This window comes from Lagenorhynchus albirostris, chromosome 19 (genome assembly GCF_949774975.1).
Source record: "Lagenorhynchus albirostris chromosome 19, mLagAlb1.1, whole genome shotgun sequence".
In the NCBI taxonomy this organism is placed as follows: Eukaryota; Metazoa; Chordata; class Mammalia; order Artiodactyla; family Delphinidae; genus Lagenorhynchus; species Lagenorhynchus albirostris.
The window spans coordinates 14,373,294-14,386,242 of NC_083113.1; the positions used below are offsets into that span (position 1 = coordinate 14,373,294).

At 53.6% G+C, this 12,949-nt stretch overlaps 2 protein-coding genes across 14 annotated transcripts in view; one reads left to right on the forward strand and one right to left on the reverse strand.

Annotated features, from left to right (window-relative positions):
• Positions 1 to 10,715, forward strand: part of LOC132510048 (F-box only protein 17) — a 29,527-nt gene extending 18,812 nt beyond the window's left edge. For 2 of the 11 annotated variants that reach the window (XM_060131744.1, XM_060131745.1), the window contains exons 2-8: positions 1,905 to 2,270; positions 2,982 to 3,093; positions 4,050 to 4,109; positions 4,626 to 4,658; positions 5,038 to 5,133; positions 5,611 to 5,746; positions 7,882 to 10,715. In XM_060131744.1, coding sequence (XP_059987727.1) covers positions 1,922 to 2,270; positions 2,982 to 3,093; positions 4,050 to 4,109; positions 4,626 to 4,658; positions 5,038 to 5,133; positions 5,611 to 5,746; positions 7,882 to 8,025 — 930 coding nt within the window. In that variant the 5' untranslated portion in view covers positions 1,905 to 1,921 and the 3' untranslated portion in view covers positions 8,026 to 10,715. Of the gene's footprint in view, positions 1 to 1,904; positions 2,271 to 2,981; positions 3,094 to 4,049; positions 4,110 to 4,618; positions 4,659 to 5,037; positions 5,134 to 5,610; positions 5,747 to 6,222; positions 6,564 to 7,702; positions 7,791 to 7,881 lie in introns of those variants that run through there. The other 9 variants (XM_060131746.1, XM_060131749.1, XM_060131747.1 and 6 more) reach the window with 9 other exon arrangements.
• On the reverse strand, positions 9,742 to 12,829 carry MRPS12 (mitochondrial ribosomal protein S12). Of its 3 annotated transcripts, none has more exons than XM_060131757.1 (3): positions 12,749 to 12,829; positions 12,390 to 12,457; positions 9,742 to 10,429 (listed from the first exon to the last, which is right to left on the reverse strand). In XM_060131757.1, exons 2-3 carry the CDS (start codon positions 12,436 to 12,438, stop codon positions 10,059 to 10,061), a joined length of 420 nt encoding a protein of 139 aa, XP_059987740.1. In that variant the 5' UTR covers positions 12,439 to 12,457; positions 12,749 to 12,829; the 3' UTR covers positions 9,742 to 10,058. The 3 variants fall into 3 exon arrangements, with proteins under 3 accessions (XP_059987740.1, XP_059987741.1, XP_059987742.1); XM_060131758.1 differs by having other exon boundaries at positions 12,744 to 12,812; XM_060131759.1 differs by having other exon boundaries at positions 12,753 to 12,805.
• Between the last annotated feature and the right edge of the window lie 120 nt (positions 12,830 to 12,949).

Consider the following 12,949-nt stretch of genomic DNA (forward strand, 5'->3'; position numbering starts at 1 on the left):
GTGACCTTGACATTTCAGGGTAGAGAAGGAGGGCAAAGTCTGATTGGAGAAGGTTTGAGAGAGAATATCAGTAGAAAATATGGAGGCAGTGAGCGTGACAACTTTTTGGAGAAGATTTACTATAAAGAGGAGCAAAGAAATGGGGTCAGAGCTGGAAGGGGAGGTGGAGTCAAGAGGAGTTTAATTTGTTTTCAAATGAGAGATGACTCTGTGCGAGCTGACGGGAATGATCCAGTGCAGAGGGGGAAGCTGAAGGTGCAGCAGACAGAGGAGAGAACTGTGAGACGGTGACCTGGGGTGGGCGCAGTCACGGTGGGAAAGCACAGTGGTACATGGGGCGGTGGGGGTCTCTGGATGTTCACTTCCCATCGATTTTAGTTTTTCTGCAAAATAAGAAGCAAGGAGGGAATTCCCTGGTGGTCCAGTGGCTAGGACTCCATGCTTCCACTGCAGGGAGCATGGGTTCGATCCCTGGTAGGGGAACTAAGATTCCACCATGCTGCGCGGGGCGGCCAAAAAAAATATAAATGAGAAGCAAGGAGAGAGTGAAAAGGTGGAAGGAAGTGTGATGTGTTGGGGATAGGGGAGAAGGTGTGAAATAGTTATCTACAGAGAGGAAGAGCAAGAGGATAAGAGACATGTAATCTGATTGCCAGGCAGCACTGTGGGTACACTTGAGCATCAAATGCACAAACTTAAAGTGAGACCAGCCAGTGGAGTTGTGTGTTGTTCTTCAGCTGCTTTAAACTGTGCGGGTACAGGCACAGGTAGGTGGAGGGCTGGATTTAACCGGGGCACGCGTTGGAAGAAGCCAGAGGAGGCAAGGGTGTATGCAAAGAATGTTTTAAACGATTAACCAAGGAATTTAAGCTGGATAAGGAAGAACTGAGGACTTGAGGGGGTGTGGGGCAGTGAAAAAGAGGTAGGGACAAAGGATGGGAGATCATAGTGGGTTGGAAGGACTGTGTGTGTGTGGGGTAGGTCTAGGGCACTGGAGGGAGAGAGCTGGAAAGAGAGGAGGTGATGCGTGGGGAGTGAGAAGCCTGAGACTGAGGTTCTGAAGAGGCTGTGGTTACTGAGACAAGGTGTAGGTGCAACCACGGGATGGAGGGGCTAGAAGAACAGCTGGTCAGGGAACAAGAGAGGCCTGGTGGCAGAAGGAAGGATCGTCATCCTGGATACGGAAATCACCAAGAATGTTGATAAGAGCAGCTTGCGTGGCTGTGAGCCTGGAGCTAAAATCATGGAGAAGTGAGGGGTAGTCATCTGGGTCAGCAGATGATGATGACAAGGTGACAAACGATCTACCCTGATGATGAGATTCATAGCTGCGGCATTTGGGGGAGGATGGAGGGAGAATCTCTGGAAACAGCACCAGGGAGCAAGATTTACCCACTTGGAAGGCCCACAGGACAGCTGGGTTCTGGTTAGAGCAAAAATGTGACAAGAATCTTCAGCGAAGAGATTGAAGAAGTAGATTTTGCTGAAGGACAGGTCCTGGATTCCAAAGGCCCTAGAGTTGGGACAGGTTGGGGGATGGGATGGGAATGGTTTCCTCCTCGGTGGATTTTTCTCATGGGTCTTCAGTGTGCATATGGTCATACGTAAAGTGCTTAGCCAGACACAAGTGCACCGGCCAGAGACAGAAGTCGTGGTTAGCAGTCCTGGTGGGGTCGTGATCAGGCCAGGGGGTTGTTGCTTGAGGGGGAAAGGTGGGGAGAAACTGGTCCCCGTCCAGAGCCAAGTGGTAGGAAAGAGATGCTGCATTTTCTTGATTATGGCAGTCCCCCGGTCGCCCGTGTACCTGGTGAGGTCACGGTCAAGTCGCAGGGGACTTGCGTCCTGGAAGGAGAGGTGGAGGGAGGCCGGGCTGCTCTGACCCGCCGACCCCTCTCGACCTGCAGGACTCTGGCGGCCGGAGATGGGCGCCCGGCTTTCGCGGCGGCGGCTGCCCGCGGACCCGCCCATAGCCTTGGACGCGCTGCCGCCGGAGCTGCTCGTGGAGGTGCTGAGCCACGTGCCACCGCGAGCGTTAGTGACGCGCTGCCGCCCAGTGTGCCGCGCCTGGCGCGACGTGGTGGACGGGCCCACCGTGTGGCTGCTGCAGCTGGCCCGCGACCGCAGCGCGGAGGGCCGCGCTCTCTACGCGGTGGCCCAGCGCTGCCCGCCCAACAGCGAGGACGAGGAAGAGTTCCCGCTCTGCGCCCTGGCGCGCTACTGCCTGAGAGCGCCCCTCGGCCGCAACCTCATCTTCAACTCCTGCGGAGAGCGTGGGTGCCGGGGGCAGGGGCTAGCGGCAGGGGCGGGAAAAAAGAGACCAAAAGGATGTGTGGCCTGAGGGACCCAGGCGAGGTGGAGTGAGTGGGCGCGGCCAGGGTGAAGCAGACAGGGGCGGGGCCGGGAGCCAGGGGACGTGGTCGAGGCTCTTGGGAAACTGGGTGGGAGGAGCCAGGGGCTGTGGGCCGTATAGCGAGCCAAGATGGCTGGGCGAGACAGAGCAGAAGGGATCCAGGGGACTGGGCCGGGAAGCTATGCTTGAACTGTAGATTAGGTGGGCGCGGTTAAAGGGGGAGGAGCCCGGGGAGGCCTGGGGAGAAGCCGATTGGGTGCTGGCAGGGGCGGAGCTTGCATAGAAATATAAGGTCGTACTGAGAGGCTGTGGAGAGGGGAACTGAATGAGTGGGCGGGACCAAGGTAGGAGGGGCCCGGAAGCGGTGGTGTAAGGAGCCCGGGGCGGGGCCAGAATTGAAGCCCAGTAGTTTGAGAGTGAAGGGAGGCAGGACAGGGGGCGGGGCCTAGAGAGGCTGGGGAGAAGCTGAGTGGATGGGCAGGGCTGAGTGACGCCGTTGTGGGGTGGGACCACGAATACAGCCTGCTGGGAGGGAGGAGCTGGTGGGCGGAGCAAGCTAGGTGGTGGCGGGTTCTCTGCGGGGCGAGCTGGCGGGCGAATTCCTGGTGTTCAACCCTTTTATATCTCACAGAGGGCTTCAGAGGCTGGGAGGTGGAGCACGGCGGGAATGGCTGGGCTGTGGAAAAGAACCTAATACTGGTGCCGGGCGCTCCTTCCCAGACCTGCTTCGTGACTTCTTTCGAGTGAGTGGCCCTTGATCCCTGGTGCGAGGGAGGGGGACTCTACCCTACCGTCCTCATCCTCACCCTCACCCACTTTCAGCCTCTCCTTCGCACATTCATTTGTTCAGTCAGTCAACCAGCTAATATTTGTTAAGGGCCTACCAGGTACCAGGCACTGTTTTACATGTCAGAGACACAAGGAAAATTCAGAAAGATCAGGAACCTGCTCTTTTTTCATTTGCATTTTAGATTTAGGGTTGGGGAAGCCATTAAACGCATAAACAGTAAAAAAAAAAACAAAAATATAATAAACATTTAGAGGGCTTACTCTATGCCAGATGCTTTACATGTAGATTTTTAAATCCTGGCAATAACCCTATGACACAAATACCATTATTATAAATGGTGGATCTGGGATTCGAACCCAGGTAGTCTGACTTCAGCGCTTCTGATGGTGATAAATGCTGTGAAGACATAAAAACAGTTTGACTGGCTGATTCTCTATCCTCATACCCCATACCCATTTTCCTTGTGCCCTGCCCCCACAGTCAACCATTCTCGTGGCATCTAGCTTTCTAGTAGTTACCAGTATATTAGGGGTGACGGGATATCTCATTGTTATTTTAATTTGCATGTTTCAGTTTACTAATAATTAAACATCTCTTCATGTGCTTGTTAGCTTTTTGGATTCCCTCTTTTGTAAGTTGCCTGTTCATATTTTCTATTAAGGTTGATATCTTATTCTCGTTGATATACAAGAATTTCTTGTATATTCTAGCTGTCAGTCCCTTGTCCATCCTGGACATTATAGAAATCCCCCACTCTACCATCTGCATTAACTATGTCCATGGTGTTATTTGGTATTTACATATGATCAAATTCATCTTTTTGCTTTAGAATTTGTTTTTTGAAATTTTGTTTAAAAAATCCTTCCCTACCCTTAGATCCTAACAGTGTTCTCTTATACTCTCTTCTAGTAACCTCATAGTTTTATCTTTTACATTTAGATCTTTAATCCACCTTGAATGTGATGTTCGGTAAGGATCCAGTTTTCTTTTTATCCCCCTCCTTATATTGAGCCAGTTTTCCCAACACCATCTACTAAAGAATCCTTCCCTTCCCCCATGGAATGGCGGTGCCACCTCTATCATTTATGAAGTTCCCATACAAACCTAGGTCTGTCCTTGAGCACTCTGTTCAGTTCTGATCAGTTTATCAGTTCTTCTGATAAATCACTATTTCTGTTATTATGGCACATTGAAATTCAAGGAGAAGGACTGTTTACAAAGGTGCAGGCAGAACACAAGAGATACTACAGGACTCTAGGCTAGTAACAGTGGGGGGAAGGGACCTTACCACCCCTAGGCCTGGCAGGGGTAAGGGGAGGAAGCAATTAACGAAACATGAAGACAGAGAAGGCTGGGAGGAGAGGGCACTGTGGAGAGGGCCCTTTCGTTGAGAAATACAACAGTCCCACGATGATCCCTTGGGAGGGAGCCAGGAGAATAAATACCCTGATTTCACTCTCTTCTCCCTTCTATCTGCTGCTGGAGCTTCCCATTGGCTGACCCAACAGAAAGTAGAGGGTAAGGGAGACCCTTCCATACAGGCAACACAACCTTAGACCATGGGCCTCTTGGTGCTTGAGGAGACCCCAGAATTCTCTGCTCAGATGTCTAGTATGTGGGCCTCCATTTGTATTCATGTCCTGGTCCCCACAAATATTAGGGGCAGGCCTGCATACAGTCAGCCTCCTGGAGTCCACAGCAGAGTGAAGGGTGGAGGGGATCTGAGAGGCCAGTGGGGTTGCACAGCCCATCACACATCTTGTCTGGTAGAGCAACCCTGATGGGCTGCTTTAGACAGGATAGTCAGGGGAGGCTTCTGGGAGGAGGTGATTTCTGGGCTGACTTGAATGATGGGACTCTCTACCCCCCCACCCATCCTATCATCCCCCCTTCCTAGATGGTGCTTCAAGAGGCAGCTTGTGGACTTGGTGATGGAGGGTGTGTGGCAGGAGCTGCTCGACAGCTCCCAGATCGAGATCTGTGTGGCCGACTGGTGAGTGGAGAACCCCCCGTGGTGGCAGCAGTTCTGCAGAAGGGAGTCATTTCACACCCCCATCGACCCCACGGGCTGGCACTGCTACTGTGCCCCCTTCATAGTGAGGCTGACAGAGGGGAAGCGATGCTCTCGTAGTAGCAGAGCCAGGGAGGGGCGGAACTTTGGTGAGCCCAGAACCCCCAGATTCCTACACCCTCAAGCTCCTCTCCAAGGTTGTGGTTCCTCCCCAGAACACCATTACCTCCCCACCCCCGTCCATATACACCTGACCCCCAGCCTCCTGAATCTGCCCCCAGGAGCACCCAGGCTCTTCCCCCAGGCCCTGGCTCTACCCCACGGGCACCTAGGCTCCTCCCCCCTAGGTTCCCAGGCCTAACCTCATCAAAGTGCAGGGAGGCCAGACCTCAGTCGCCCTCCCCAACCCAGAGACCTGAGCGGGTGGTGAGGCTATCAAGGCTCACTGCCACCCGGCAGGTGGGGTGCCCGGGAGAACTGCGGCTGCATCTACCGGCTCCGGGTCCGCCTCCTGGACATGTACGAAAACGAAGTGGTCAAGTTCTCGGCATCACCCAGCCCGGTCCTTCAGTGGACTGAAAGAGGCTGCCGACAGGTGGGTCCAGACTACCTTCCCTCACCCAAAGGCACACCCACCTCTCACCCTGCTCAAATTCTGCTCTCAGCACTGCTGGGTATCTATAACAACAGCTAACAATCATTGAACCCTTATTACAGGCCTGCCCAAGAGTTTCACCCATTAATTCATTTCATTAGCACAATGGCCTCGCTGTTCAACAGACATTTTTGAGCACCTACTGTGTGCCTGCTATGCTCTAGTTGCTAGAAATGCAGCAGTGAACCAAAGTCCTTGCTCCATCCCCATTCGAGAGTTGGGGAAACTGAGGCATGGGAGGTTAGGTGACTGGCCCGAAGTCACCCTAAAGTGTGCAGGGCCTGATTCAACCCCAGGCTGGCTCCTGAGCCTAAACTGTCATGGTCATCATACCTCACTTATCAAAGTAACCTTTTAGGTGGTCTTTTGGTTTCCATTCCTGATCTCTTCCCGCCCACCCCCAACCCAACACACAGACTCAGCATCCAGAAAGCTCCTATTAAAAAGTGAGTCAGGGGCTTCCCTGGTGGCGCAGTGGTTAAGAATCCGCCTGCCAATGCAGGGGACACAGGTCCGAGCCCTGGTCTGGGAAGATCCCACATGCCGCGGAGCAACTAAGCCCGTGCGCCACAACTACTGAGCCTGCGCTCTAGAGCCCGCGCACCTAAAGCCCATGCTCTGCAGCAAGAGAAGCCACTGCAATGAGAAGCCCGAGTACTGCAACAAAGAGTAGCCCTCGCTCGCCGCAACTAGAGAAAGCCCGCGTGCAGCAATGAAGACCCAACACAGCCAAAAATAATAAATAAATAAAATAAGTTTACTTTTATTTTATAATATTATTTTTTTTGCGGTACGCAGGCCTCTCACTGCTGTGGCCTCTCCCGCTGCGGAGCACAGGCTCCAGACGCGCAGGCTCAGTGGCCATGGCTCACGGACCCAGCCGCTCCGCGGCATGTGGGATCCTCCCAGACCGGGGCACGAACCCACGTCCCCTGCATCGGCAGGCAGACTCTCAACCACTGCGCCACCAGGGAAGCCCATAAATTTATTTTTTAAAAAAGGTGAGTCAGACCACGGATCTCACCTGCTTGTAACCCTTCCGTGGCTACATCTCAGAGCAAAAGCCAACATCCTATCATGCAGCTATAAAAAGGAATGAAGTACAGATTCACACTTCAACATGCGTGAGCCTTGGAAACTGTGCTAAGTGAAAGAGGCCAGACACAAAAGGCCACATATTGTACGATTGCATTTATATGAAATTTCCAGAATAAGCAAAGCCATAGAGACAGAAAGCAGATAGATTACTGGTTGCCAGAGAATAGGGGGAGGGAGGAATTGGAAGTGACAGCTAAGGGATTCGAGGTTTTCTTCCTGGGGTGATGAAAATGTTCCAGAATTAGATAGTGGTGATGATTGCATAACATTACGAATACACACACACACACACAAACAAAAAAACCACTGAATTGTACAGTTTTAAATGGTACATTTTATGTTAGGTGGATTTTAGCTCAATTTAAAAAATTAAAGAAGATTAAAAAGCCAGAAGCCAGGGACTTCCCTGGCAGTCCAGTGGTTAAGACTCCACGCTTTCACTGCAGGGGACGTGGGTTCAATCCCTGGTCAGGGGAACCAAGACCCCACATGCCGAGTGGCGTGGCCAAAAGAAAAAAAAAAAAGCCAGAAGCCAGAGTCCTTCTGTGGCCGATCTCAAAGGCCCCACACGATCTGCCCGCTACCTCCCTGACCCCACCTCTTACTTCTCCCCTCACTCTGCTCCAGGCACACCGCCACCTCAGGGCCTTTGCACTGACTGTTCCTCTGTCTGGAACACTCCAGATCCCCACTTGGCTCCCCTGCCCCATCAAGTCTCTGTCATCTCAGTGGGGCCCTTGCTTTACAATCCCACCCTCCTGCAGTACTTCCTCCGCCCTTTCCCCCATCTGTCTTCAGCGTCACAGTCTAGACTCAGCTTCGCCAGGATATGATCTTTTGGCTGCTTTCTTCACGGCTATATCCCCAGCGCCTGGAGCAGGGCCAGGTACCTACTTGGTGTTGGGGAACATCTGTTGAGGTTGCGGAGGAAGAGGAGTCCATGGAGCCTCACTCCCTCACTCTCCTTCCCTGCACAGGTCTCCCACGTCTTTACCAACTTTGGCAAGGGCATCCGCTATGTGTCTTTTGAGCAGTATGGAAGAGACACGCGTTCCTGGGTGGGGCACTATGGTGCCCTCGTGACCCACTCCAGCGTGAGGGTCAGGATCCGCCTGTCCTAGCTAACCAGCCTGATCCAGCCTTCGGGGACAGACTGCCATCTGCCAGACACCATCGTCAATCAAGGTCGGCTCTGCAGCCACGAGCTGGAGGATGCCCGAGGACAGTGGGGGTCCCGTGTAGCCTGTTCCCGGAATGTTTCCAGTGAACCCCACTTGCTGCTGCTTCAGCGTGGTGGCCCCCATGCTATTCGAGAAACCAGGGATCCAACCAGGCTGGTCACTTGCTTCCCCAGCTTCCCAGGGGGAGTGTCAGAGAGTAACTCAGAGACCTGTACGTTACTTGCAAATTTTTTTCTCACATGTGTGGATACCAGTTGACAGACTGAGTCAGAAAACAAAGGCCAAACCAGGATTTCAGACAGAGGAAAGCTGCGGGCAGTCGTGGACAAGGACTCTTATCAGCGTGCTTTGGGGGCAAGGTGATTGCTGGCAGGGAGCAGAGGTCCTTGAGGGGACCAGCAGCAGCCTCAAAGTGAACTCTTCCTGTTGTTTTGGGGAGTCTCTGGGATTTGGCAGTGGGGCCCGTGCAACCGCCTCCAGCACCACGCCCATCAGCACCTCCCCTCTGGGCCAGGTGCCATTTCTTTCAGAATTTCTGAGGCCAGTTCTGTGCTGACCCCCAAACTGTATCCTCCAGCCCCACCTCCTGCTCCTGCCTCGGGGGCAGCTCGCCTCCTGTCAGGCGACAGCCTCCTTTTCTCCACACTTGAGCCCGCTTGGAGATGAACCCCGGGAGCAAGGCATGCTGTGAAGGAAAGCTCTCCTTTCCCCAACTGAGCGCAGCCAACAAGCTCGCTCAATAAACTCGGTGCTAAGCATGACGTGATGGGGGATTTTTGTCTGTAACTGATGCACTTGTTTGCCCCTAGCTCCGATCCTAAAAGGCCTTGTGGGATGTTTCCAATCGTGAGAACTTCAGGTGTGCTAAGGGCCATGCAAGAAACAGAGGTGGGCTTTGAGAACCCAGAGACGGGCTACAAGGGCTCACCCAACAGCTCCTGTGCCCGATCTCAGCTGTTCTCCCAGCAGCTCTCACGGAGGCACTGTCATCACTGCCATTTAGTCCAGACAGAAACGGGCTCAGAGTTTAAAAGGCCTGCCCAGCGTCACCTGGCCAGGAAACAGGGGAAGCCGGACTTATACCAGACATTGGGTTCCAAAGCCTGATGATACAAGCTCAGCTCCCCAATTTTCAAACCTAACATGGCCAAGCACATGATCGTGTGAGGGCAGCATCACTCTCAGTGCCATTTTCCAAGGGAGGAAACTGAAGCCAGAGGGGGAAGCAAATATACCCAGAGTCACAGAACAAGGAAGAGGTGGAGGCAGGATGTGAACCCAGGTGTGTGTGAGTCTGAGAATAACAGAAGAGCAGCACACACCATTAATCCTTGCAACACCCCTTCGTGGCCAACATTACAATTACTGCCACTTTTCAGATGAGGAAGCTTGACAGCAGGGCTTTCGTGCCCAGGCCCTCAGCCTGCAGGAAGGGGAACTGGGCCTCAGTGCTGCCCACTAACTCCAAAGTTTAAAACAGAGTGGCCACTGCATGTGTTATACACATAAAGCACCCAGTTTAATCTTCACCAAACCCAACAAAGGCGATACTGCAAGTGGAGCTATTTTTTTCTGCAGGAGGAAACTGAGGCCAGAGGGGATGTCGGTGCCCAAGACCACACAGAGGGCAAATACCATGCAAATACCACAAGGGGGTGGGGGGGCGTGTCTGTGTTTATTGCAACCCCTTCCCAGTAGATGGCACTACAGTGTTTCGTCCCAGCAGAAGAGGTCCCTGGCGCCAACATGGAAACCAAGAGTGTTGGGAGAGGGGCGCCTTTTTTCTGACTCACACCCAGGACCACTATGGGTTAAGGGTGGTCCTGATGGAAGAGGCGGCCAGGCTTTGAACCATGACCAGCTACTTCTAGAGTTGTACTAGCTTCCCAAGGACACTGCAGGGGCCCCGAGGGGAAGGTTTTGTTCTGCGGTGATCACCCACCCGCCGTGTCCCGGTGGAGGTGGGGAGGGAGTCACTTCTTCTTCTGCACGTGGCCACAGTCGTACTTGCCCCGCACGATGGTGAGCTTGACGCCGGGCAGGTCCTGCGTGCGGCCGCCCTGCACGAGCACGATGTGGTGCTCCTGCAGGTTGTGGCCCTCTCCGGGGATGAAGCAGACGGCCTCCCGACCGGTGCTGAGCCGCACGCGGCAGCATTTGCGGTTGGCCGAGTTGGGCTTCTTGGGCTTGCGGATGAACGTGCGCAGGACCACGCCCTTCAGCTGTGGCCGGCCCTCCGTGGGGCCCACTTTCGTAGGCGGATGCTTTGGAGGACCCCGGCGGTGCATCTGGTTCAGGGTGGCCATGGGACGCGGGGCCCAAGGCCGCGGGGCCAGGGCTAGGCCTGGAGAGACACAACCGGGAGGGCCGCGGTTATTATCCCAGCGAACAGATGATAGCATCAGCCACTCCGCTCTGGTGTTCTCGGCACCGTTCCAAGCACTTCGCCAGGGTGCATTTGTTTACGGGTAGGGGTACTCACGGCTGAGAGTAATATAACATTTACGGAGTAACCACCACGTGTCAGGTCCTATTTTAAGCATTTTCTATGAATTAACTCATTTTATTCTGCAAAGAAGACATTAATTTTAATGCTGTTTAAACAACAGTAAACGCAAACAGGCTCCCACTGTGTCCTGTACTGTTCTATGCATCGTACCTACGTTAATTTATGCTGCTCCACAGCGACCCCAAGGGGTATCCCTGGGAGGTGTCACTCCTCCTCCTCCCGTCGCACCCTCTCCTATCCCGGTGAGCAGATCCCATCAACTGAACCTTCACAACTGATCAGAATCCCTTTTCTCCCTCCCCCATGGCATCCACCCTGGTCCTGTCCACCCCCGTCTCCCACTGGACTCTCCTGTCCTCCTTCCTCCTCCTCCTAGGTCTCCCGACTCCTACTGTCTGCTCCCCACTCGAAGCCACAGGGACCCCATGGACACCTGGGTCAGATCACATCCCTCCCCTGCTCAGAGCCCTCTTGTGGCTCCATCTCAGTGAGGGTAAGAGCCGAATTCCCCCCCGGGGGCCCACGAGGCCCCACATGGTCTGCGAGCTATTTCTCTGACCTCATCTCCTCACTTGCCCCCTCGTTACCCCTGCTCCAGCCTCAGCCTGTGTCCACAAACACATCAACAGAAAGGAGGGCAGTGTGGCTGCAGTGCAGTGAGAGGAAAGGCAGGTGGGGGAAAAGGGCAGGAATATGGTTCTAAGGTAGATGACAGGATGTGCTCATAGACAGGAAATAGGACATAAAAAGACTCAAACAACTGGATTCTCTTCAACAAACATTCATTGAGCACCTACTGTGTCTTGGCCCCAATCAATAATGGAGACGCAGTGGTGACTGAGACAACCCTGGGCCATGTCCTCTTGGAGCTCCCAGGCCAGAGCTGTGAGGTGCATCCTCTCTCTGTGTCACTAGCACGAATGCCCTCTCACACCCAAACGTCACACTCCCCTCCAGATTCAGGGCAGGTCCTGGCCCTACAGTCCATTTCCATGTGTCCTTATGCCTCAAGTTACAGCACAATCCTCAGAGAGGACGAGACATTCCTAGAAGTCTCTTCCGACGGGTCTGCCCTTGACCAAGACTGTTCACCTCTCAGTGCCTCAGTGTCCTCATCTGTATGGTGGGCACCACAGTCAGGTCTCCCTCCTGAGCACCGTGTGTGAGAGGCTTCCATGAAATATGCATGTCAAGCCAGCCCAGATTCCCCAAGGAGGGCACAGATCTGTCTTGTCCAGTCCTGTGACCCTTGGTGAATAAAGGTCTGCAGAGTGACTGAGTGGAATATTTCTCATAAGGGCATGGCCCAGGAGAATCATTTGATGTTTGTGGAAGAACTAGGTTCATAAATAAAGTGTCCCTCTCAGTGCCTGGCATGTAGCAGGCTCTTGAAAAACATCAGTTGGGGACTTCCCTGGCGGTCCAGTGGTTGAGACTCCACGCTTCCACTGCAAGGGTGCAAGGGGCGCGGGTTTGATCCCTGATCAGGGAACTAAGATCCCACAAGCCGTGTGGCTCGGCCAAAGAAAAAAAAGGAAAAGAAAACGTCAGTTGAATGAATGACTTCAAAGTCTTGCTTGGATGTCTCACCCATGGGAAGTATTTAATATCATTTGCTGAAAAAAATAATTGATCCGAACTCCTGATACCCACCAGACGCCTAAATGCTACTTCCTACCTCTTGCCCTTGCAACCCCTGCTCCGCCGAAACTCGGGGCTATGGCAGAGGGACACAAGTCCCAGGGGAAATAACCCTCACGCAGCCTCGTCTCTGCAGCCCAAGCCCCCCATTTACCATGATTTAGGGACGTGCGGAGGCCACGGAGAAGGCCGGACCAGGACATCCCGCCGCCTGCAGCGTCCCTGTATTAGGGGATAAGAGACTCATTAAGCAGGAGGAAGGGAAAGTGGCCGTAGTCGGGGGAGGGTCCAAATTCTCCCCATCCCACTCTCGGAGCCTTCCGGTTAAATCTAAGGAATTTCCTCTCATTGTAAAACCACAACCCCTAACGCTGCTAACAGAAAATCCCTCCGTAAGTTTAGTCTTGCTCTGAATAGGCTCTCCCAACCGCCCCCGCTCACAAACAGAAGGAAACTAGAAACTGAGAGGAGGCCCGGGAAGTTTGGAGGACCCGAGAACTCTGCCGACCTTACCGACCCTAGCCGGGTCCACAGACACGCCGAATGCGGCCTCTAGCACGGTCTAGGGATTATCCCGGCAGGGATTGGCTGGTTCTGCCTCTCCCGTACACTGAAGGGGCGGGGAACAGACGACGATTGGGCAACGACAGTGTCAATCTCGGTCAACTGTTCTCGCTGATCTTTCTTCTTGAGGCATGGGAGAGGGCTCACCCC